The sequence below is a fragment of the Ambystoma mexicanum genome, chromosome 3q (assembly GCF_040938575.1).
Source record: "Ambystoma mexicanum isolate Mex_15411 chromosome 3q, UKY_AmexF1_1, whole genome shotgun sequence".
Classification (NCBI taxonomy): Eukaryota; Metazoa; Chordata; class Amphibia; order Caudata; family Ambystomatidae; genus Ambystoma; species Ambystoma mexicanum.
The window spans coordinates 41,386,607-41,413,594 of record NC_090926.1 but is presented as its reverse complement, the minus strand read 5'-3'; the positions used below and the strand labels follow the sequence as shown (position 1 = coordinate 41,413,594).

At 44.1% G+C, this 26,988-nt stretch overlaps 1 protein-coding gene across 3 annotated transcripts in view; it reads right to left on the bottom strand.

Annotated features, from left to right (window-relative positions):
* The window catches only part of LOC138582075 (ras-related C3 botulinum toxin substrate 1-like), a 79,317-nt gene that overhangs the window by 6,232 nt on the left and 46,097 nt on the right, over nt 1–26,988 (bottom strand). The window contains exons 2-6 of one of the 3 annotated variants that reach the window (XM_069653027.1): nt 18,080–18,151; nt 17,658–17,775; nt 5,183–5,245; nt 3,946–4,105; nt 3,201–3,372 (exon numbers count right to left, since the gene is read on the bottom strand). In XM_069653027.1, the coding sequence (XP_069509128.1) occupies nt 3,239–3,372; nt 3,946–4,105; nt 5,183–5,245; nt 17,658–17,775; nt 18,080–18,151 (547 nt within the window). In that variant the 3' untranslated portion in view covers nt 3,201–3,238. Of the gene's footprint in view, nt 1–2,427; nt 3,373–3,945; nt 4,106–5,182; nt 5,246–17,657; nt 17,776–18,079; nt 18,152–26,988 lie in introns of those variants that run through there. The other 2 variants (XM_069653026.1, XM_069653025.1) reach the window with 2 other exon arrangements.

Sequence of the window (26,988 nt, the reverse complement as noted above, 5' to 3'; positions counted from 1 at the left end):
TGAAAACTCAAGCTTGGAAGAGATTTCTTAAATACACCTTTGTTTTTCACAGCATCTAGTAAGTCAGATAGATATTGATGAAGGGACCGTAGTTTCAAAGAAAATGTCTCCTACAGGAAGTAATAATAATAATAATAATAATAATAGTAGAGTTTATTGGTAATAATATGCAATCTAGGCTCAGTAAGTAACTAATTGCTCCCTGCTTTGCAGATACATCTCTGAGAGAATATGGGTAACACAATTATGGGGCAGTGCTTTTTAAGCCAATTATATACTCCTGGTGTAATGTCCTGCCTAGCTTGCAAGACCTTTTTGTTTCTTTGCAGGATGACCTATAGGCTTCTGTGTGTTTTGAACTTTGAGAGTAAGTTTGTGAGGAATCTCCATGATTTTTCACCAGTTTACACTGTTTAGCGGGAGTGTGGGGAAAGAGGGCCAATCATTGTGGATTCAAACCATTGATTGAATCAACACACCAAGTGAAGATTTTCAATACCTGTCCAGATGCCTGAGGAAGGGGTCACTATTGCTATTAGAACATTCTACGCTCATCGGCCGTGGACAATGGCCCACCATCCCATTACGGCATACCCACCAGACTGCAACAGGTTTCGTGGCTATTGTGGGTTGCTTGGTAAGGCCTGGGACATGGCTGAACCTCAAGCCCCAGTCAATTCAGCCATAACTTGCAGAAACAGCATGCGTTGCTCAAAGTTACACACATCAATGGGTGCCGCAAAATATATGTTATAGGATTTTTATAGTTGTTTCATATTTCTTAAAGGGGAATTTTTGATAACTTACACACCGTGCTGGAACAGAATGATACATCTTCCGTTATAAAAAGCATTGAAAATCACTGAAAAAAACATTGTTAAAGGTGCATTATGGTTACGTTGCCCTGCCCCATTTATACTGTAGGTTGGTTGTCATGGCTAGAGATATTGCTGAAGTGACTGCAGCCCATGTGCAGTAGCCCTGATGCCCTAGTGGACACTGGACCGGGTTGCAGGCTAGGTGCAGTGGATATTGAGGCCGGCTTGGTGGTGCCCATCACATGTAAACCATGACTTGCATCCCCAACATGTGATTCATAAAAGTGATACACATCAGTATGCACTGCAAAAAAGTTGTTTGTTAAAATAGTGTTACAGTTATTCCATATATATTAAAAGTGGAATTATAATGACTTACATCGAATGCTCAAACATCATGAAACGTCTTCAGTTATAAAAAGCATTGACATTCAGTGAACACACGTTGTTAAAGGGAAGTTATGTTTAAGTTCCTCTACTAAAAACCAGTGAAATTAGGTGAAAAAACGTTGTTTAAGGGCCTTTTGGTTGCAGCGCAAAATCTAAAAACCAAAGAAATTCACTAGTTATGGTAAACTATGCAACATAACTCACGCCCGTGCCATGATCTGCACAGACTAACACCCAGTACATGAAATATGACATCACAAATGGCATCTTCGATGTATCACATATAATAACATCACTACTCTTTATGAATCCTCATGAAAAGTCCTTAGAAGGGGTTCAAATTAGAGTATTGCTACCAACATGAAGGTGGATAGGTAGGCCTTTCAGTATCACAAATTGTACATATTCAAACATACATTTCTAATGAAGTTCTGTCGATATTAGAGCAATCTAAAAATACATAAAAACAGGCAATGACTGCAGCATAGACCATAGAAATGGAGCATTCTCAATCCGGTAGATTGTGCTAGTAGAATCATACATTGAAGGCTATCACAACCTTCATGTATGTTAAACTTGCTGCCAAGGGCTCCGTATACAAGAATAACTAGACGTGCCTGGAAAGCCATAGTTTACTTAATGCATACAAATCATATGCACACACAGGGAAGCTCCAGTAAGGGGCAAACACTTAATATGATCAGAGAACGAAACTAAGATTAGAATCTGTCATCATGCGTATGGGACCTGCTTATTGTTACATGTATGTGCATCATTAGCTTATGTGAAACTCTAAAGAGAGTATGCTAAAAACATTGTGCGAGGTTAAAGTCTACACATATAGCACCTTTATAGTATGTGTATCGTGCTTTCATTGCAGTACGTCCATGTCAAATCCGGTGTTTAAACTGCTTAATGGCACAAAACAAAAACAACAACAAAAACAACTTACTAGGATATTTGATGTCATCAGTACTGTCAGTGATGATGCCATTTGTGATGTCATCTGTGATGTGCTGGGGGTTAATCCAAACAGTGCGTTTATCGGGATACAGGTTATTGTGGCGTAGTTTACCATAACTGGTTCATTTACTTGGTGTTTAGATAATGTGCTGCAACCATAATGTCCCTTTAACAGAGTTTTTTATGTTTGGCTTTGCACAACTTTTTATTATAATATATCTCTACATTCAAAGAAGACAATAGGATGATACCTTAGTTAGGCTAACAGTCATTTATTTTTAAGATTTCATAATCTTCAGATTATGCCATTAGGCACTGGAAGAGGGAAGCTCAAGGATTCACCTCTGCAATGTCTTCTCTGTTCATGTCTGTTTCTGATTTGTGTTTCCTTCATAAAGAGTCTTGCCTCACACATTCCAGAGTGAAAGATGTAAATGGGGGACTGCAAAAGACATGCAAGCAGGCAAGAGAAAGGAACATTGCTGGGCTGCTCTCCCAGAGGCATGAAGGGACGGGGTCGTGTCAGTCATGGCATGTCCAAACCTACTGAAAGACGGTGTGTTTTTGGCAGTGTCAATTGCGTGTCCATCTCCCCTGAGCCAGATTCCCACCTTCGTTGAAGCTTGGGATAGGAAATGCAGCCAGACTGTTGGACAATTGTATTTAGAAAATGCTTCAGGCTGTAGGTCGCATTTTCAGTGTTGCCTCCAAAAGGCTGACCCAAGATAAATAGAGCAAGCCAGTCTCTGTACTGATGCCTTAGCAAGATCAGTGGTGGCATCGTCATCCACATGTTGGGCTTGCGCGTCTAGAAGGCCACAAGGGAGGCGGGACCATTAGTCAATAGAAATACGCAAGTGTACTCCAAGGGCATCTCATTAGTACCAGGTGTCCAAGGAAGGGGACGCTATTGCTATTAGAACATTACACCCAATAGAAGAGTAGAATGCTCTGTTTAAAACACAGAAAGGCAGAGGAGAAGCAATAGAATACTTAGACAACTTATGCCAACCATTATAGCCTCCTTACACAACTTTGAAGTGGAGAAATGCCACATGTCTTTACCCCTAGATAATCAAACACGTTTTCTTCTTTTTCATTGTCTTGGGTTGTGGTTCCAAGACGGCCCTAATGGCTTCATCAAACACGGTCTTCAGGTTACGCTGTGTCATGGCAGAACATTCCACATACTTCACAGCACCTACAGAAAAAAAACCACAAAGAGCACGAGAAAAAGAGAGAGAGAGAGAGAGAGAGAGACATATAAAGGGTGTTATTATGGTGAGATATCCTCAGGAGACAAAATGGCTACACCAACAGTGGCAGCTTCAGGAACTCCCCAACAATCTGAAGCAGCTCCTGCAGAACTGGTTTCATGAAATCCCACCAATTGTAAAGGAGCTAAAAAAAGATGGGTCTGCTTGGAAGCTAATTATCCTGTGCTCACACCATTGTTCTCCTTCTATAGTACGAATACATAGCACATCGACATTCTTGAAGTAGCATGAAGACTGTTCACCCACTGCACATCCCCTACAGGTCCCGTCAAATATGGAGATTTGCAGATCATCTTGTTTGCTTGTAAGACCTCAGCATACCCCTTACTCAGAGTGTCACTATTTTACTTTTGTAGCTATGTCCCACTGTTAAAGTGCTGCCCAATTTCTAAATATTGGTGGGTAACTAGATGTCATTAGTTCAGCAAGAAAAGTCATGTAGGGAATAAATACTGTTCAAGAGGAAGAGACACACAGTCAGCGGTCAGGAATCTTACCAATTTCCTTTGCCAGTGCCAGACCTTGCGGGAATGTGATAGGCGAAAGTCTATTCTCTTTTAGTTGTTCAATAGTTTCTTTGTTGTCACGAAGGTTCATTTGTGTGCCAATAAGGACAATAGGGGTGTTACTGCAGTGATGGTGGACCTCAGGATACCACTGGGAACGAGGCGAGAATAAGAAATGTGATAGCAAGGATTGCAAAAGACACTTCCGTTACATGTCACCTGCACTTTAACCCGCTTCCCTCGAGTATAATGCTGAGTAGGAACTATCACGGACGTATCTCTGGGTGTGGATATAAAGTATGGAAGCAGTAGATTGCCGCAGCTTGAAACGTGTGCATACAAGCAGTAATACACAGCATGTTCACAAAGAAAGATGGAATCCCTCTTAAGTACAAGAAACAGTGTTCAAAATGCACAGGCTGAGTAGTTAATCAAGCAGATATCACCAGTTCAGGGGGCCTGCCCAGATGGCAATGGCCCAGAGCCCAAGTTATAGGCCCGAGCATAGCAAGGGCCTTACATCCAGGCCCCTATGCTGTTACCGTTTGGTGATGTCCCCTGGACGGCTGATTATTGCTATTAGCACAACAAGGCAACCCGTGGGGTGCTTATAGCAAAATACAATTTAAAAAAAGGCTGCTCCCTATATGCACCTGGGCCATTGGATAGATGAGGCAGTGACTGGTTGCCATGGAGATGAAAGGCGGGGCTCTGCTTGAAGACTCTCTTCCATTTCCATGGCAGATGCTGAAACAGTAATGCTGGAAGCTGAGGGGAGCAGTGGTAAGGGGGAAGAGGCAGGTCGGGGCTCGGCCAGGGTTATGGGAAGAGGGGGGGACAGCATATGAGGGTGGAAACCAGAAAGTAGGGGTTGGCGGCGATGGACCGGCTATGGCTTGCAGCAAGGTGGGTGCGTTAAGCACTTGGGTTGCTCTGACAGTCTTGGATCGTGTGATTCATCCAGGGTTTCGAGCAGTCTGATTGACCGACGCACTCACTGAGAGTTCTAATTTTGATTAACATCCCCCTCCCAAGTTCGTAAATATAATACCATCAAATTGGATATTACACAGCAGGTACAGTCCCATTATTTTATATTAGCCAATTGTATTATTCTTACAGCATGAGCCGAAACATCTGGATTACTCAAATTCCCCAAATGTGCACTCTGTACATGTGCAGGCATCCAAATATGAACAAAGGTATAACTTCAAAAATATTAATTTACCTTGGTGCGAACATTTTCATAGGAGGCGGGGCTGACCACAGAGTAACAGATTAGGAAAACATCCTGAGAGGGAAAGAAAAGAAAGACACAACGTCATAATTCAAGAGGAACGGGGAACATATGGTGAAGACAGGTATAATTTGGTCTTGATCATCATGGGGTTCAGTGTTATCTTCTCTCCTTCTGTTTTTGGTCATGTGCACTAATATTGAATTGAGGCATACATCTTATATCTCACAAATATGTTGGCATCCTTCTCCAAAGGCTGTAATGAAAAAAGCTAAGGATGATCCCAACCCAATGCTTGAAAAAACCACTTCACGCAAAAGTCTTTCAACAAAGAAAATAGAAAGTAATTAAAATGTTTTTTAAAAGTTGTGATTATCTATTATGAATTCAAATTTAAATGTTATATAGCGTTTCAGAAGTCAGAGTTTTTAGCCAAAAATAGAATGCTTTTTAAACACGTTGGGCCTGACTTCCACTTGGGTGAGGCCTGAACATTTCAGATTTGCTCATGCAGCCTGAATCCTGATTGGCAAAGAGAGCAAATCTGGGGCGGTCTGGAGGAACTTTGCGATGCCCTTAGGCACATTATTGCGACTCATTCTGACACATGAACATCTCCAAAATGCTTTAGGAAGCTCCAAAGATGCCCCAGTTTCTTTATTTGTCAATAAGGTCAAAGATAGAATGAGCAAATCCTAGATCTTCAGGCCATTTACTGGATTTCTCTCATGTAAAGCACCATGCATTGGGCCCAAAATCTGGATGAGCACCTGCGTTTTGCATCTATCACACTTTAGCAAATATTTATTATTTTTTATTTTTATTGTTTCATTAGTTTATTACAAACTTTTGTATTACATTACATTACGTGTCCATTGCTCCATTAGTTCAAAAAGTCAACATTCCTTCCATTTCTATGAACTAAAATACATCCTCAATCCTACCTTATCGCAAATAATTGTCCACTAAGCGCAGAGAGGACCACAAAAGCATCAAATCAAGGAAGTGCCATGACAAAGGACCCTCCTGTTCTCTGCAGTCATTTATTATAGTGCTTCAAACAATCACACATCTTGTTTTAGGATTTCGTCCAAAACGCCAACTGTCACACATGTGTGCATATGATTTTCTCCTTGCAGGATTTGTTGCCACCATTCGTCCATCTCAAGTGTCACTGGTGCAAATTTTACCAAGTGGAAGGAAGCATCTTACTAGATTTAATTTCAGACACCTTGTTTTGAGGTGACATACTGATTCCATCTCTTTTTTGCAGAATCTGCATTAATTGTCTTTGAGCTTCTTTGAATGTCTCATATGCAGTATTTTTTTTTATTGGATACAAGTTCAGTCTCGGGTGAAGAAATTGGTCCTGATGATATAGGCTTGGGCATCTTACTAGATATTTCATAGGCCTTTTTATTGCACTAGCTTCACACATTAAATTCAGTAAGGAGCTGAGAAACAACCTTTTGTTGATGGTCTCTATCCAGTCATTTTGTATTACCTTCCATTTAACAGCGCAGGGATTCTCTCTTAGTGTGTCTGTTGAGACATTTAGGTAATCAATTTGGCCTTGCCATTTTTTCATACCATCTCTTTAATAGGCCCGGATAAGCCCCATCTGAGGATAAGCCCAATATGTGATACGGTTTTGCTGACAATGACATGCACATTTTCTGTAGGAGTGACAAAGATTTCCATAATCCTATGCATTGCATCTTTTGAATCCTCAATTCATACCGGATTGCTGAGATGGATGTACACATGGGTAAGCGCAGGACCTTCCTCCAGAAATACCTTTCCAGAGTGTTCCATATTGTCCAGCTTAAATTCAGACCCGATTCACTGCCAAAGTTTATTGCTGCTGTTACTTTCTGTGTGTAAAACATGAGAGGTTTCATGGTGAATTTGAGGTGTAGAATGATTCCTTGCGCAGACAACATTTTGATCTTTAATTTCAGATCTTGAAGCCATTACCATCCTCTTACACATTTATTAAACGAGATTCCCAGATATATAATAACGTTGGTAGTTCCGATTATTTCCTTGCCTGCTCTGCATTGAAACGTCTGCCTTGTTTTCCCCCACTTAACCACCCAATTACATGATTTTAGATTTGTTTGCATTTATTTCAAGCTCTTTCTTCTTAAGATAGTTGTGAAGAAGATTTATCTGTCTCTGGAATCCTACTTGGGTCCTATCCATAACATCAGATCGTCTGCGTATATGTCCCAAGAAATTGGTGTTCCATTTACTTTAGGGAGAAATATGTTGACATTATTAAATATATTAGGCAAATCAGCTAAATAAAGCTTGACGATAAACGAAGCCAGCAGGCAGCCCTGTTTCACTCCTTTCTCTGTGGTTATCTCATCCGTTAAAGCTCCTTCAGCATTAATGAGATCAATATTTTTGTGTCAGTGTGTAGAGCAATTATGGCATGTAAGACGTCCTCTGGACACTGCCACAACTTTAGTTTTCCCCATAGCATTGATCTATTGACACTGTCAAAGGCTAGACGAAGATCGATGAATACTAGAAACAAAGTTTGATGGGATTTTAAATTTTCAGGCTTTAGTTTGCTCGATAGCATAAGATTTAGATCTGTCCCCACTCCCTTGGTTAATCCAGTCAGTCTTGCATCAATGATTGTTCTTCGTCTGCCCATTTAGATAACCTTTTATGTCGGAGAGGCAAATAAGTTACCAATTACGTCTGACAAGGCAATTGGCTGATAGTTGTTTGAATTTAATCTATCACCTTTCTTAAAGATAGGGAAAACTATTGCCAGTTTACAAGATGACGGAATTGTCCTTGTTCTCGAGATTTGCCAAAACAGGATTTTAATAAACTGTGCCCAGGCCCCCTTGTTTTCCTTTAGCATGATGTTAGTCACCCCATTGCGTCCTACCTCACCTGAGTTCCTTAATTTTGTTATTGCATCAACAATTATATCTTTTTTAAAGTTGAAATCCCAGGTCACTGTAGCCTCTTCCATTTCTTCCTCTCGTGACTTAGTTGACCTTGCGAAACCTTCTTTAAAATGTTTGACCACCCGTTACTGCATGTATGCTGTTACTTAATGATGCTTTCTGTGACAGAGTCCCTTCATTTATTATTGCCCACGTTTCTCTTGAATTCCAATGGTAAATGGAGTTTAACATTTTCTCTGCTTGCTCTTGGTCCCGTATAATTCTGAAGGAAATTATGCAAATTACATTATCTTTGCCTTTGTCTCTTTGCAAGATCCTCTTCTGCGCCACTACTTCCTGGCTATACAAATGTTTAGGTTGTTGATAACATTGCTTAAATCCTGTATTTGTTGATTGATACTTTGCCAGTAGTGGCACATAGTTTGGTTCTTGCATATTCAGGTTGATTCATTTCTTAGTTATGTTTTCAATTCTTCTCAGATCGAGCCATAGGCCATTTTTCCCTGTGTTTATTTTGAGATCACTGCAGTGCCTCTCCACCTTTCCCGCGTTGTGGTCACTACTTTCCATAGCCATGATTCGAAAGTCTTTTGTGTTGTTTTGGAGGTTTTCTGACACCCAGATGTAATCTAATGTGGCTTTGCACTCATTATGGTGCCATGTTGGCTTGGCGAGAATATCTCCCCTAGTTTGACCATTTAGTATCATGCAGTTCCTTACCTCCATTTCTTGGGCTTTCCTTTTGCCTATGCCTTTTATAGTTAAGTCACCACATATTATAATATGTGGATTCCTGAATTCCATAGTACAGTCGTCAATCATCTTGGTTACTGAGGCAATCAGACTTCCTGTTGTTATTTTTACTGGATTCCAGTATACATTGATGACTAGCAAGCAACCATAATCGATGTTCACATTATTGCCATTTCCCAGTACAGTCCCCTGTACAAATAAATGTGTATTTGTGTTTTTTATCACAGTTAGGCCGATGTTATTCCTAATCATTGTTAAGTGTTCAGAGAATGGTCTACCGTTTTGGTTTTTACCCACTGCATTAAGTAAGGTTATAAATCCATCACTCACAGGGGGCTCCTGCTGCCAGGTTTCTTGCAAACAAATGATCTGGTGATCATCTTTAATTATGCCCCTCTTGTTGAATAAATGAACAAATCCTCGTGTATTCCAGGAAATGAGGGACCTTTCACTTGTCCTCCTCCCGGGTCAGGAGCTAGAACTGAGGTGAGGGTTTATCACTTCTATCAGAATTTTGTCGCACAGTATCTTGCAATTGCTAATTTTGCTAATTTGCTAAGCTTAGAAATGGGGGGCAAACTGGAGATCTCTGGAGCATCTCAGAGATGTCCTTTGACACGTTTTATCAATCATATTTCCATGGGAGCATATGAAAGATTTGCTCCAGTTTTCAGACTTGATGTACAAGTTAGGGAGGTGCAATTTAGACCTGCTTGCACCCATCTCCTCATTTATATCATTGGAAATGTTTGTGAGCCAAGCGCCATGGGTTCTTTATAACTTTTAAATGAATAACATCAAATCTTGGTAAGAATGATCAAATAAACTCAACTTTTTCAAAATGTTTTTAAAGTTTTTAAACTATCAAGCCCCATTTTTCGATCTATTATCAATTATCGAAGTTTTTAAATAATCATCCAAACCTCTGCGTAGCAGGATGTGAAATAGAACTTTGTTAAGTAAGAGAAGGAATCAGTTTAATAAAGATAACCAGTATGTAATCAAAACACACCTTAAACAATAAGGACATGCCAAGCATGCACAATGACGATAACAATGGAACCAAAGAGACAATGATTAAAGGGTAATTGTAATACTGTGACCAACTTAATAAAAGATGGCACTTCTCTCAGAATTGCCAAAGGAAGATTGTGCTGACATTACCACACCCAGTGTATAATAGGAAAAGAAAGTGTCCAGAATGGCCCACATAGTCATGCTGCAAACATCTTCAAGAGAAACACCTTCAGAAAGGAGCCCACGAGGAAGCCACACTTTGATGGACATTCCCTGCAACGACTGCAGTGTCACCTTAAAAGAAGCATAAGCCATGGAGATACAGTGGTCAACCTAACCCAAAGGCGTAGGACACCAACCCGGGGTTCCATACCCCATGTCCAAACAAAGATGGAGTCACAAAGTTTGAATGATGCAGGCATAGCGAGTAAGTCCTTAACAGCCCTCCCCACATCCAAGGGAGACTTCAACTCAGACAATAAGGAAAGCACTATGCCCTAATTCTGGGGACCAATAAGGTGGTCATTCCAGGGGCCAGGTGCCACCCAAGGCAGTGGATGTTGGATCAAGTACTGGCATATGGAGGACCCCTTGTCACCCAGCCTTGGACACTGGCACGTGGCAGGGGACAATCACAACGCCTCAATAAGGGCCAGACCTGGGATTCTAGATCCTCATCAATCCGGCAGGCCACTTGGGCAGGTTAGTTTTGGAAGCTCTACCCCTGGCCAAACCCCTGGTGAGATCCTGCAGGATAAGTATAAAACACCCCCTTCTGAATTGCGAGGGATTGCATATCTTTTTAAACAATCTTGCAGTCTCAATGTTGGAAAAGGTACCTTTCCCTTTAATGTAAAACGTTTAGTTGACTAGACACTGGTAGCATGTATTTCAAGATGTGTAAAACTTCACCTGGGCATCAGGCAAGTCAATTTAATGTGCCAAGATGATATTCAATGAGCCTGGGTGTACAGTGGATACAATGTTGCAAGTCCACTACTTTCCTACCATAGGATGCATCAGAGGGAAAACACAGTTACAGAGGGATTGTCTCCTGGCCGAGAATTCCTCTGCCAAGGATGCAGTCTTGCAATCTTTCCAAGCACACACACTATTCAGTAACCGGAGGTGTTTAGCAAGCTTACCCAATGAGCGTTCAGTATTGATTTCACAAGGTGTGAAACCAGGAGATACCAGTGCAGCAAAGGCACCACAGGGAAGGGTCACAGAGGGATTACTGGCGTCTAACCTGGTGGATTGGCCAGTTACAGATTTGGTCCACCATTTAAGAGCAAAGTAGACTGAAGTGCCCCTAGGGACAACACCAATCCAACGCCTCACTTACTTAACAGTCACAGGGTCCCTCACTGAACGTGACACCCAAGGGGGTGTGGGAGGTAGAACACTGTACAAAAGCAACCAACCCCAGTTGCTGAATTTGTGTGGCACGTTCATGGTGTATTTGGTGATGATAGGGGACTGAAGAGCAGTGGAAGGGGCAAAGGCTGCAGAGACCGGGGAGACTGAAGAGGTGGCAGCAGGAGGGGATCATGAGAACTAAGAGGGTCAAGGAGGAGTTAGTAACATCAGAGATTTAGAGTGGAGATAAGTTACAAAAGCTGAAGAGCTGAGCTTGGGAATGGACAAACATATGTTGTAGAAATTAAATGGCTGAGTGAGGGGTTGGTAAAAAAACAGGGCAAGAGTTGGCAAAAGGAGCTTGCAGGAGCTCAAGGTGACAATTGAAAGATCAAACACTGAGGTTGAACAGAAGGCTATCGTGTGAGTTAGGAAAGTAGAGAAACAGGTGGAAACATCATATGCCAGACAGTCCCAAAAGGAGGATGTGAAAACTCAATAATTAAGACATCTAGAGGCGGTAGTACCTTACAGGGTGCAGAAGGAGGCGTGGTTGGCAGAAGCTGGGATTAACACTGACATGGTAACATCAGGGTATTAGAGAAGTAAGGAAGAGGTAGAACAAGAAGTGACCAGGAAAGGAGGTAGGGAAGGTGGTAGTGGAAGCTGCTCAGAGGCCTGGAGTATTTCATAAGGGAGTGAAAGAGATAAACGGACAGTGGTATGAGGAATAATATATATCAGAGCTTTGAGGGGAAGGGAATTAAGGGGATGAGCAGTAGACAGCAGGGACCACTCACTACTCAGCTGCAACCACTGACCCATCTGCTCAAGGAACTTTGACCCTCATTACAAGTTTGCTAGTATCCTGGCGGTAATTCTGCCAGGATACCAGTAAATGGTGATACTCTTACCAGCACTCTGTCTGGCGGTATTACGTCTGGATTATGAGTGCCAGTGATGTTGGTAATTTGACATTTCAAGAAGTCCTATTGGACTCCATGGGGGGATATGCCGGTATTGCTTCAGAGGCTGTAGATGCCTAGCTACACACATGCAGTGATGAGAGACATTGTTATGCGAAGAAGACCATCCTGATTGTTGGTTCTTTAGGGAAGATCCCAGTTTTGCATGTAGGATTGAACTACTGGTACACAGTCCCTAAATACAGTCCTCCCTGTTGGCAGGTGACCTATGTGACATGGTGTTACAAAACAGTGCACCTACTTCTCGGAATCTCATTGCCAAATACAGGCTGCCAGGAACAGAACCATGGATGAGATGACTGGAAGAGAAGCCAGGACCAAGGGCTAAATGGGAGGCCCTAACAGGGACATAAACAACGGGGGTAGATCCCATGATGCGAGAAGGGATCTGATGTGGTATCTAACGATATAAACATCTTGAGCAGCCTAATGGCTTACCCATCGATGGAAGAGGAGTCCAGGCCCCCCAGAAAACAATATCAAGAAAATAGAGCTAATGGCTCAAGATGTGAAAATAGCCTAGTGTTTGTTGTACCTCTTTAGGGGTAACGTGTGACTGGATAGTTTAAGCAAGCCTTCCACCTAAATAGAGGGCACCTTTACTCATAGGCCACCTCCCCTGCAGTTTTAAATAGTCTGATCCCAACTCTGCGAAGAGGCAGATGAGGCCATCTCAGTGATGTAGGGTCAGAAACTGGCATTCTCAGTAAAGGGAAGTACCACGACTTCCTCTCCCTTCCCAGAGTAATTCTAATCACTCCCTCTCTCTCACTACTTCCTGATGTGCTTCAAGACCATGGGAATCTTAGGAAAGGGGTAAGGCAAAGAGGAGCAGTGAGGCAATTGAACGCAGAACATTCCAACTGCATGCTTGCGGGTCCCTCCCTGTAGAAGGTGGGACTAAAGGCCTGTGTATCTGGAGAAAGCTGATCTGTTGATGGGATTGCACATTTCCTGCAGATCTTCAAGAAGAGACTGTAGGAAAATGAGAAGTGGGTGGAAGAGGGGAACACCTTTCTCAAACTCTGCACAATGCTATCTAGTCAAATAAGAGGCATCCAATGAGTGAAGAGTCTCCTCTGCCTACAGGAACTGTGGCGTTGCTTGCACCATATGGACCCGGATATAATTCCACCCTGTATGTTGATGTAGAACAGGACAACCCTGTTTTCGAATTTGATTAAGGCAGAATTGCCTTTAACAGATGGGGAAATGATTCCACTATGGACAAATTGTCCTGAGTACTGGGCAGAATGGAATTGACCAGCAAATGGGAACTGATGCTTTATCCAGTTTCTTCCTTTTCTTCTGAATTATATATATATATTAGTAATGAGGCAGCACAACTTCTTTCAAGGACTACTGGTAAATACTTACTGTACACATTGTTTGGAAGGGGACACGATCTTCCCGCACCCCGAAGTGCTTTAGAATAAGGCACAGTGCACATGTGGGAATAGCATCCATCTCAGATATTAGCAGCCATGTTCAAGGGCAAAGCTTAAACGAAGGACGGCAACCAGCATCCCAGTCCTAGGCCGTGAACAGGAACAAGGAATAGGTTGTATCCCGGGCACTGATGAGAAAGGCCAGAGCTACACAGGTCAATAAGCCCGTCATTGTCCAAAAATGTTGCCAACTATTGCGCCCTGCGAAGAATGTGCCCTGCAAGGCAATGGGAGTGGGGCTGGGCGTCTTTGTACAATACAATCCCACGAGAAGGAGGGCACAGGCCTCCAATCCCCACCAGTCCCAACTCTAAGTTATATCACCCAATTGCCCTGGCTTTAGGACCCATGAATTCCAATGCACTAGCCAGCCCCAGACCACTGATCATAAACATGCTGGACCCTTCGAACAATCAAAAAGATCAGAAAGCAGGGCATTCCTACCTTCAGTCCCAGATCACATGACTTGTGCTGCAAGGTGCAGTGAGGGATGAAATTATAGCCCAGAACGAGAGTGGAAGATGTTGGAGAGATGCCAGCCTGTCTGGGAGTGAGTGAAATGTGAAAGTTAGTATGACCTCTGCTTTCCCCTTGAGCCCCTGTCTGCTTGTACCAGGTGCATTGTTACATATATAGAGATATGTTGTTTTGTTCGCAATATGAGTGCAACTTGGCTGCCTTCTGACAGATGACGACTGCAGCATCGCCCACGTGGAAGAAGATGGATGGACAGGGCTGGCACCAATGGCCTGGCATTCCCTATGAAGCAGGTAACCTATGTGTAGGATTGCACCAACCAACCGCGCTGGTTTCTACTGTATGTAATGATGTCACTGATGATGCTGCACACCTTCATAATGTGTTGCACTGAAAGATTTTTACTAGAGTGCTGCGCGGCAGCAGAGTTCGCTTTTTCCTTTGTATGGAAATAAACGTTGTTATCCTTGCAAGAGGTGTATTGGGCCTTTTTCCCTAGTGGGTTGTATTTTTTCTGGTGTGAGCATCTAGGGACTTTCCTACAACATCCTTGGCAGATGCCAGAGCTGCAGAGCCCTCAAGTGTCATTTAAGATGTTCAATAATGCTTGCAAATATGTAATGTTTCACCCTCTTACCAAGCTATCTCCCTAACATTTCCAAATCTCTTTGTTGCTCCTCTTCTACCATTGGGAATGGTCTGGGATCATTAAGTAGGTTCATAATAGGTGAAGAAACAGGGCACACAGTGGAAAGTATCGGAGTGGGTGGTTCCAGGATCATATCCAACACAGGGATTACAGGTGGGATCCTTCCTAGGAATATTTGATCAATCCCAGAATTTACAGCCACCCTAACTAAAGCCTGGATCTGTTCAGGTGAGAAGGTCGCTGCCGGATTGGTGTAACTGGCAATCACCTTCTGATGTCTATTTAATGGGAGGGTGCTCTGCTTCTACCATCATGGATCCACTGTTCCCAGTCCTTACCCTGCTTTCTTCTGGGACAGATAGCGAATTAAGGACTGCAAGAGGGATGACTTCCTCTCTCTCCCACTCTGTGCATTTGTCTGTGCAGCATTAGCCATTCCAAAATACGCATAAAAGGCTTGGTTATTACCACAGTCAATTCCTTAATTGTGTCCTCCACTTCATCTGCCCAATTCCTACACAAGAGGTGCCCCCATATTGCATATGCACCACTGTGTGAATGTGAGGATTTTACATCTGGGATCTCTAGAAATAGACAAAAATCAAGGACTGTTGCTTCTGCGATAATGTTTCTGTTGCAATGAGGAGCCGTCGCCACCAGGGCTCTTCAGTAAATACACAGGGCCTCATTACACGGACGGCGGTGGACCAAGGTGCTACTAGCACCTTGGTCCATGCCGGTAAAATACCGGCACCGCCTTGGTGGAAAGGGGAATTACCGCCCTATTCCAAGGTTGGTGGGGCGGTAATTCCCCCTTCCCCCATTGTCCTTCCCCATTCCCATTTTTGCCCCACAGGGAATAATGGGAATGGGGAAGGTGCTAATTTTGGCATCGCAAATTGCGGTACCGTAATTAGCTCCCTGGTCCCTTTGCGGGTTGGTTTTTAACGCCTGCAAAAAGCAGGCGTTAAATTCTCCAACCCGCAAAGGGACCTCGTAGTAAGGCGGTAAGGGTTTACCGGTACCGGTAAAATACCGGTACTGGTTAACCCTTACCGCCTACTGTGTAATGAGGCCCACAGCCTTGGAGGCTTTTTTAGTGGGAGTGCAGGGTTACCAACTGCTGCTCTCAAATTCAAATCCAAGTACCCAATGATCCCACAACCCCCTTAGAATAGGTGTGCATACCACAGGCTTGTCTGACTCTTAATAAATAAATAGTCTTCGTCATCTGCATGATCTGTTATGTTAAGAGTCTTTCATACCAGCCCGGTCGCCACTGTAGTGGTGTTACCGTGCTGAGACATGTCTAGAAGGTGGCATAGGGTACAACCACCAGGGGTAAAACCAGATCATCGTCTGTGGGGGAAAGGAAAAAAGGATAATAGTTGAAAGGAAATAAAAAAGAAGCAGGAGTAATACCTTACGTTTCAGGCAAACAGACGGTTAGGTACAAAGGGTTCAATGAAAGAATATTATGCTCGTGGTCACAGGGGCGCAGAGTAGTCAATGGTTATTGGATGAAACCACAGATGACTGAAAGAAGAGCGAAAAGAGATATCCAAGATGGCAAGCAAAGTTTCATGACGCCACTGTCTAGTCGATGCAGGTGTGGTGCTACAGTCAGTAAAAATGAGATGGTCTTCAGATGTGCTCAAGTGAGCCATTGAAGGGTGGAGGACCTTTCCACCAGATAGGGTTATTAAACCAAGCTCCTGATTAATCTAGAAGTGTTTATCTTGCAGTGCCAAGCCAAAGTAACATAGGTGTCAGTGCTTTGAATTGGTAGAGTAATAGGTGAAAGCAAGGAACACAAGAGGGAGGGTGGGAAGAGGATGAGGTGGAAAACTCAGCAGAGCAGAGTGCCATACCTAATTGTCCACAAGGTGAAGAAAACATACATAGAGAATCAGACCTCTAAATAAGAAGGACCACAAGTGAATGGGACAACATATTGTCAACAACTCCAATCGTTTGTAGCAATTAGAATCAACTCAACAGAATAAACAGGAAGTATGACGCACACAACCCTACATCAGGTAAAACAGGGATGTTCACACATTCATACAATCTTAATTCCTGAATAGAGAAGATGCATAAAACATTTATTGGTATGCCCTGAACATGACAAATGAAATGTGCTTAGTGATACAAGCCACAGCTTTCTGGAGAAGGAAATACCAGCCAGAAATATTCTATACTAGACAAGAAGGACCAAGATAAGGAAACAGAAAGGAATACAGAGATAATAAAACCGGTATGTGTTAGGAAACAGGGCACTCTCTTCAATAGGTGTGATGTCTTTTTTCAAACGCGAGTTACCTGGGCGGGCTCTCTGTGCAGGAATAGACTGGAGAAGGTTGAGGACTTGATTTACTTTTCAAGTAGGCCGTGATTGCCAGTGACAGGCGAGGGAATGGTGTAGGTTTTAGGTTAGGGACAGGTTTTTTAAGTTTAAGTTGCAGGAATGCAGGTACCTGTCCACGTATCGCATTGAAGGGGAATGCAAAGTGCTTTAAAAGCAATTCTCCTGCAGACAGGGAGCGAGTGTCATGAGTGGAGGGACTGGGGAACGTTGTCCCGTAAAACCAAGTCAAAGACGAGCATGAGCAGCCACATTTTGAACTCTCTGGAGAAGTGCAATTAAGTATATGTATGCTGAAGAAAAAAGAAAATCACTAGGAAATACTTACCCTAACTCCATGTGGGGCCTATACTCGCTTGAGTGACAGGAAAAACGTGGATGCTTGAAGGAAGGCCAGCTTTTTATACCCTCCTCATAGTTGCCCGCCTCATTGCGTGAGGGCTTTGACAAGGAAAAGGGACAAAGTGGGAAGCACTTACTGTCTGCGGGTATGAAAGGTGCCGGAGTCGGTCATACTCCTCCTGTCCAGCTGTGTCCCAGAGTCCTAGGTTCACCGTTTCCCCATCCACCATCATGTTGGCAGAATAGTTTTCAAATCTGCAAGGGGGCAAGAAACGGAAGGGGGTAAAGGGTCAGAGGGACAGATGGCAAGAGGAATGAGAAAGGGTAGTGGCCAAAATTGGATAATTAAGGAGAGCGTAGAGAAGAGGGTTTGTTTTTGCAAGAATAGGGGATAGGATGGAGAAATGAAAGCAAGAATGAAACATATTTAGGTGAGAGGGAGACAAGAGGTAAAGGTACAGAAAGAGAAAAAGAAGTGTAGAGTAAAATGTGTAAACACATCTTTTCACTGTCCGATAAAATAGAATTGCTCCACCACCTGATACCAATAGATACTCACACAGTCGGGATATATTCCCCAGGGAAGGCATTGCTGGTGTAGCTGATGAGCAGACAGGTTTTACCCACAGCTCTATGAAAGAAAGAGAGAGGTAAAATCCATGTTATATTATTGAATAAACATCACTGTGTTCTCTGTCTTTGCTTTTTGGGATGACAATCCCAGGTAAAGGACGGTTCATTGTTGCATTGTCAAGAAAAAAAAAAACACATTTTAATGTTCTAACTTCATCGAATCCCATAAGAGAAGTTCTTAAAAGAATTGTTATACCTTCATAAATAGCCCGTCTGCACCCCTCATATGGATAATGCAATGCCCCACTGACCAGGTTTTGCTTGGATGAAATTCTTCTAATTTTCATGACTGTAAAAGTAGAAAGTGTGGTTATTCGGTGGGGAAGTCTCACGCTCTTGAGGGCTTCGTCGTAAACAGAGCCTGCAATTGCCATGTGGAAATACCATTTGACATGCCTCTTTGTTATTAAGGGGTCATCTAACTGGGAAGCTCTTTATGTGGAAGGCAGCAGACACAGATGTGAGTGGGGAACCGATTATTTCTTCTGACAAGCTCTCATAACAGGGCTGAATTTAGGCTGATAAGAGGTAGATAGGTTCTTTTCCACCTGTACTCCCCCTGTCGGTGCTTAATTGATAAAGTAAATTCCTCCTTTTGTACAGTCTAGTCCACTTCCTTAGTTTCTTAGTTTACGCTACTTTGACTTACACATCTTTTTGTGGAATTACACATTTCTTCACTTCATGCATATTACCAAACTGCATGCCTTTGGGCCTCATCACGAGTTGGGCGGTAGCCCTCAAATGATGCAGTAATGATGTTACTGCCGCATTTAAGGGCCCGCCCAATTTCGAGTCTGGCGTGTTTACCACCAGCAGAGAGCTGGGGGTAAAGAAGCTGGAAAAATGCCAATTTTTGGTGCAATTACCACTGCCAGTATTACCAAACTAATTGCACCATTATCAGGCTGTAATGTCGTCGGATGGGTGCGCACTAACACAAATAAAGTTGGGCGCTATCCCAGCCGGAATACCGCCCAACTTGTGATGAGGCCTTTGACTTACAATACCTACAGTTCGTTGCCCTTCCCCATAGTCTGCTTGCTGTTGTCTTCTGTCTTTAAATCGTGTCGATGCAGACACAAAACCTGATGAGATTGTGCAGGGTGACATGACTGCATTCTAGTACTTCCAGACGTAGATTCAGAATGGTGAAAATAATGCTACACATACATATGTTTTGCTTAAAATGTTTCTATGAGTTATTTACCTTTTTTGATATGTGTTATTTGTGGACTTTTCAAGTCACCTCTTTATAAAATTATTTTAGCATTTTAAAGTCAAAGGGCCTCCTTACACGGATGGCGGTAGGGATTTACCGGTACCGGTAAAATACCGGTACCGGTAAATCCCTACCGCCTTACTACGAGTTCCCTTTGCGGGTTCGGGGATTTAACGCCTGCTTTTTGCAGGCGTTAAAATCCAACCCGCTAAGGGACCTCGGAGCTAATTACGGTACCGCAATTTGCGGTGCCGTAATTAGCGCCTTCCCCGTTCCCATAGAGCCCTATGGGGCAGAAATGGGAATGGGGAAGGGCAATGGCGGAAAGGGGATTTACCGCCCCTCCAACCTTGGAATGGGGCGGTAAATCCCCTTTCCGCCAAGGCGGTGCCGGTATTTTACCGGCATGAGCCATGGCGCTAATAGCGCCATGGCTCACCGCCTACTGGGTAATGAGGCCCAAAGAATAACACATGTTGGTACCCAGTAAGGCTGAGAATATATGTGGTCAAGTGCCTAAATTGAACATTGGTCTGAAATGATGGATTCACTACTTAATCCTGTGAACCTGTAGAAATGTTTTTTTATCACATATGGCATATATGTGTCTTCCAAGCAGTGATTCAGTTCACAAATGCATCATAAAAAGCATCCCTCATGGTTTAATATACTTGACTGTTGTTCCATACATAATTGCAGTGCAGAATTGACACGGGTGTGGGAGCCCTCTACTGAAAGCAAACACAGCCAGTGGGTAGGTGCCCGGTCAGGAGGTTCCACAACCATGTTTTAGCTCAACGTACCTTACACAGAGGTGAAATATACATTTGCACTCTTGTTCAGTGGAGAATTGCCTAGCATTTTGGGCCTGGATTTCCCAGGTGGCTAGGACCAGACTGATATGCAAATAGGAATTTCTACATTTTATGGACAGGCCGAGTTCGACACCTTGCCTTGCTTCTGGTGAGTGTGTCGTGTAGATGAATGCGGGTCGTCCTAGAATCCACCTTTATCTCTGAAGGTGCAGATCTAGTCCCTGGGGAAAAACCCAACAGGCATAACACCTCAACACCGCAGTGTGTATTAGTGGTGTTCTGCAGGTCAAGTGTCGGGGGGAAATTCTCCCGGTGTCTGCTGGGCCGTCCGCGGACCTCTGGGCAGGGAGGCCCCAAATCCTCCCGTATATCCCAAAAACAACAGAGTATGAGACACACGCAAGAAGCAAGGTGGTTCTGCTGTTTATTAGACAAAACGGCAGGGATGGGTCAAGGATCGTACGCGTCCGTCCTGACACTCTCTCCTAATCGTGGGGCTCGCAGGCCCTTTTTACCTTAGTATGACACGCTACTTGCGTCACCTGGGAAAGTTAGCAAAAAACCTATCGCCACTCTGGATTGGTTGCTCGAGTGGTAGGGTTAGTATAGCATACGTATAGATAGTATTATTAGTGGTCAAGGGTTAGTCAGGTGGTATACTTGGGTTGTCCCTTCAATTTGATACATGAAAATTGTTACATGAAGACCCCTGAGGATTGGTCAATGTTAATGGCGTCAGTGATAAGAGCCCCATGTTCTGATTGGTCCACTCGCGAGCCCCCCAGTCTGGGACCATCGCTGTTCCCAGCTCGCGGTGCACCTGTCATTTGCAACAATGTTTCACTATGGGTATGTGCAGACAATGTGAGGATTTATTCATATGCTGGAAGGCCGACTACTCCCACCGCCGCAGATGTTCATTGGGTCGCTTAATTGTATCTGCCTGTGTCTTGAAACGGGGGATCCAGGAGCCTCCCTCTTCCTGGGCTTGGCACCCTGTCAGGTTCGGCTTGGTCACGTGAGGTGGGACCGTGGTTGGGGCAGAATTTTGCACAATTAATATTGTTTTTTCCACTGTGTACCTGGTTTAATTTGCAGGTGTGACCTTGGCGTTGGCTTGCGGCATGCGAGTTTGCAACATTGTGCCCTTGGCTGTCTGCTTTCGGCATGCTCATTCTGCAGGGTCAGCAACCGAACTCTTGCTCATTCAATGTTCATGGAAGCTCTTGCTTGCGGCCTACTTGGGTCTGGTGTATATGTGGAGCCGTTTGATACACAGGTGCTTTAGGTTATGGTATCATATTGCCTTATCCCCAGTATCGTGTCTTCGTTATGTTTCTCATTATGGCGCCTGGGTTTAGGAGAAGCGTGAGCAAGCTTTTTAGATGAGTTCATTGTGCGTCTTGCGTTTCTGCATCTTGAAAAGCCTATGTGAAAAATAATAAAGATGCACGTCCGTGGGTGTGTCCGTCACCTACGTCATAGCACTGAGTATGTTCTTCGTGTGGATTGGTGTGGGAGTGTCCAGTGTGCATGTTTGCACGGGTGTGCTGACCGTTGGCTAGGTCGTCATGGCATCTCTAACGATGTGTTGATTTAGTGCTGGATGGTTCAGTCGAGTCCATCCATGCCGCAGGTGTCGGCATGGGCAGGGCAGGCTGCTGGGCACATGTTCCTGTACCAGGGTATTTGGTCGTCTGGTAGATGGGCAAACTCCTCTCGTGGCGGGTGCCTGGGCCGTGATCCTCTAGGCCAGGGGCGAGAGGGGATTGGTGGGAGCCTTTTGTTCCATTCTCCCACTTCAGTCCCCCCTCTGGTCGACTTGTCGACCACAAACATATCCTTTTCCTTATCTCCTCTCTCTCTCCATATTTTAGTTATTCCTCCCAAATGCCCATAGTGGTTAACATGGTCTTCAAATGACCAATACATATATACACATGTTCCTCCAGGTGTGCAGTATACCCATTTCCCTATGTAGCTCCTTGGGTTTCTTGGGTTTTCGAGCTTCACGGATGGTGGGTCCAGGTGGTTGGTGATGATCTGGTTGCGCAACTTCTCTCTCTCTTTTATTATTGTGCCTGTGTTTTGGCCGTCATCTGCTGGCATCAAGGGGTGCATACCGACCATTTCGATCATCTCGTCTGTGGTGCGTGCCTTCCGGGCCTTCCAAAATCTTGTTATGATCAGTGCAGCTCCAGCCAAAATAATGCATCCAACTATAACCTTCAGTCCATCTGACATCCAAGATGGCATCCATGACCATAATATCGAAAACCAGCTCTCATCCTTTTTCAGACTTTTACTTTCATCCATCATTTTGGAGTGCATCTGGGCCAATTGTGACACTGCTTCTGTCAGTGTACCATTGTCAGCATTGTTGGCAGGGATGAATGTGCAGCATGATTGTCCTATCTTTGCACAAACTCCTCCTTCCATTGCTGTGAGGAGGTCCAGTACATATCTGTTCTGTAGGGCTACCATCCTCACTGCTCGCAGTTCCTCTTTTATTGCGTTGAATCCATTTACTGTAGAATTAATTGTCATCATTAGTTCCCATCTAGTTATCTGGAGCCATTTTGCGTTTGCGTAAGCCTGTAGTCCCGGATGTATGATTGAGGAGAAGAACATTGCTGCTCTGCTGAATAGTCTGTGTTCTGGCAGAATTGAAGTGAGTGCTGTTTCCGACCTTCCCCATAGGTAATTTCCTGTCAGAGGTTCTCCTTGTCTTTTCTTTCTATTCAGGACAGTGTTGTTGCCGTTGTTTTCGTTCTCTGGCCCCTTCTGGGGCTGTACAGATCTCTTCTTCCTCTTGTTCCCTTCATCCATTTTGGGGACGTTCGCCACATTCACATGTTTCTGGGGCACCACTAGTGATGGTACATTAACGTGCACCATTGTGCATATACCATTCCACAGAGGGGGCAGTGTGTGGTATGCCTTCTCTCCGCAGGCCCAGTAATGGTCCATTACTACTGCTGTTCCTGCTGTCCCCTGAGGTAACTCCGTCACGCTTGCACAGTTGGTGTTGTATCCCACGTCCACTTCTCCTTTATGTTGGTAGCATACCTTAGGTGCAGTCAGCGGCAGTATTATTATTGGGTCTTCATCCTTCTCTATCCACGTTAGCATGGGTACGTACTTGACCCAAGTCATCCAACATCTGTTGTTGTGTTCAGCAATAGTTGTAGTATCCTCTCTCATTACCATGTTGCTGCCAACCACTCCTGTGTCCCATTTGTCACCCAGGTACACCTTTCCTGTTATTATTATCAGTGGTCTTTCCCAACATCCTTGTTTACCAGGAACTTCAGTGGCGTACCAATCACATGGTAGGTACTGTAGTGTTACTTTCTTTGTTTCTCCTTTTTCAGGGCCACCTGTTATGTATCTGAATGCTTCAGCATGTAAACTGGCCTTGTGGTAACTCAAATAACCCTTGAGGAAGTTATTTTCGTACGGGTATGTGTCTCGTGTTTTCCATACCAGGTGCACCGTGTTCCCTTGTAATCTTCCTTTCGTTTGGAACAGTGCCAGGTATATTATACATCGTGCTGTCTTTTCATCTATTTCCGTGGCAAAGAAAGTTCAGGAAGCGCTCATGGCGTAAGGGATCAGTGAGCAGACGTAGCAGCTGTCTTCTGTTGTTTGTTTACCTATTTGAGTCATGTGTTGGTACCACATGTTGTTCGAGACGTGTGCTGAATTTTGTATGTAGTTGTCAATACCTTTATTATCTGAGTATGTGCTGCATTTAACTCTATTTCCCTTGTGTGGAATCTTGCTAGTACCACATGACGTAACACCTGTTGCAGCCGGGGGTGGGGGTATATTAGGTTTGGGTACAGCAAAAATATTGATAGCATAACTGTTCTGCCATACAGAGGCAGCCAAGAACCCGGTGATCATCAAAATCCCTTTCATCTTTATTACAGAGGCTAATCTCACCGGCATTTTGCTCTTACCTTGCTGCAGTCCGGCAGCTTATTCTTGCGACGTTAAAGTTGCCCGCCTGAAAATTCTCAATATGCTTGTTATTAGTGTTAGTTGTTGTTTTCAAGCTCTCCCTATCAAGTAGTCGTTCAGTGCCCAGGCGAAGAGCTGTTCCCGCGCCAATCTAAGCGATCTATCTCTTAGGACAGGCAAGTATGGGTGGAGGTGGGGCATTGAATGTTCTATTGCCAAGAGAAATGCTGTGTAGTAGACACGTACCCTCCTCCTTTTCAGGTACTTTGGCCTTTTTATGTGATATACAAATTGGTGTGATAATTCTTCAGGGTAGTTATCGTCTGAGGGTACCATCTACTCCTGGGCAGTGAACTTGTTAGTTATCTGTTTTCTTAGCAGTACAATAATACGCTGTACCTGCATGTGCGAGAGAAAAGAAAGAGAACATTCAAGTGTTTACATGTGTATATGTGCAAGACAATGTCCTTCAGTTGAGTTATTACTGCAGTGGGTAGGGGGTCGATGGGCAGAGGGTTTGGGGCTCAACTGGCGGAAGTCTCTTTACTCTTTGATCGTGTGACCATGGGGTGGGCGGTATGGGAATTACCCCTTTCTATTTCAGTAGTTGTCTCTGGGGAATCTGGGGGGTGGCAGGGTATGGAGACACTTAGGCCGTTAGCTGTGGTAGAAGTCTCTTCCTCTGTTGGTGACGCTGTTGTTGTTCTTCCAATGGCCCTGTCGGTGACGCTAGGGCGGGTCTGGAGTTTGCAGATCTTTACGTCGTGTAGGTGATTCCAGGCACGTTTGTCCTGTAGCTTTACTGCTCTCGTTGATACCTCCTCTACCAGGTGGGGGCCAGTGAAGTGTGGGCTGTTCCACTTTCTGTTGAAATTGCGGAGTAGTACGTGGTCACCTTTAGCAATTTTGCACAGTCTTTCCTTTTCCAATTCTTTATCCGCGTCTTCTTGTTGATCACTCTTAGACCCGCCCCGCGTGCGCTCGAGCTGTTGAGACACAAACACTACACTAGTAATCAAAGAAGACACATATTGGTACATTTCATCACCAAGAACAGTTGCAGTGTTTTCGTGATCAGTGAATGCTCTTGATGTTGGTGTCAGAGGAAGGCGCATTTGACGTCCGGTCACCACCTCGTGAGGGGTGAGGTGGTGGTCGGAGCCTGGTCTATTCCTTAGCTCAAATAGGGCTAGCGGAAGGCAATACAACCAACTCTTCTTTGTTGTTTGCTGTATTTTTGCAATTGCCTCCTTTAGTAGGCCATTCAGGCGTTCGCATATACCGTTGGCCTGCGGGTGATATGCACATGCAAATTTATGCTTGATGTTCAGTAAGGATGTGATGTGCTGGAACATTTCATTGGCGAAATGCGGGCCATTATCTGACCGCAGTACCTCGCACACTCCCCACCTGGGGAAGACCTCCCTCACTAGGAATTTAGCTGCTCTGAATGCATCTGGGTGTGAGCAGGGCCCTGCTTCAATCCACCTCGAGAATGGGCATACTACCACAATCATATACCTATTTCCTTGACATACGTTGATCATATCAACATAGTCAATATGGATGTGTCGGAAGGGTCCCTCTGGCCGGGGTATAGTACCTTTTATCACCTTCAGCATGTGACCGGCCGTGAACTGTTGACATGTGAGACAATTGCTGATAAAATTTGACACATGGGAATTTAACTCGGGGCAGAACCAATCTTCCCTAGTTCGTGCTTCAATTACTTCCTTGCCTGTGTGGGCTGGGTGGTGTAGTTGGCTCAGAGCGGTGTTCAATAGTGCCAGTGGCATTACAATCTTTCCAGTGTTACCCTGGCGCCATAGTGCGTCAGTTGGTGACATTGTGCATCCTCTTTTTACCCATATTTCTTTTTCTGTCATTGGTGCAGCTGCTTGTAGCTCCATTATCTGTGTGGCTGGGAGATGGGTGTACCCTTCTCTTATCAACATCTCCTTAGCTATTCCCCTCCCTCTCCCTCTCTCTGACTCTGGAGGGTTCCATATCTCACCAAAATATGCAGCATACTTCGCGTGTGCGTCTGCTGCTGCATTCCCTCTTTAGATATGATCTTCTCCATTAGTGTGTGCGGTACATTTGACCAAGGCTAATTCTTGGGGGTCATTTATTACTTCAATTAGTTCAGCCAATAAGAGAGCATGTTGCACTGGAGTGCCGTCAGCTCTTCTAAACCCTCTTCTCCTCCATTTGGACAATCCTGAGTGGACAGTAGACGTGACATATGCGCTGTCAGAATATATGGTCACTCGTTTGTCAAAGCTTTCCTTCAATGCCAAGATCAGTGCAACCAATTCAGCTGCTTGAGCAGAGTAATGCTGTGGTAATTGTACACATTTCATCGCCACACACACCGGTACCTCCGTCATTTTTACCACCGCTGCCCCAGTTCTCCTTATCCCATCACTTTGGTCAATTGTTGATGACCCATCAATGAATAAGAGCTCACCTCCGTCTAGTGCGTTCTCTTCAACCTTTCTAGTACATGAGTACATTTCAGTATTCTGCGTACAATCGTGTGCATAGTCTCCTTCCTCAATTACTTCTGCTAAAAACCTTGCAGGGTTGACCGTGCTACATCTAACAATTGATAGTTCAGCTCTAGATAAGATGATCTCATAACCTGATGCCCTCTGCGTGGTTAGTGTGGACTTAGGCTTGTTCAATATTGCAAATAGTGCATGTTCCACAAATAGTGTGGTTGGGCACCCCATGGTGATTGCTGACGCTTTCTCTACCGCAAAGGCAGCTGCGGCGAGACCTTGTTCGCAAGGGAAATGACCTAACATCACAGGATCCAAGTGGCCGCTG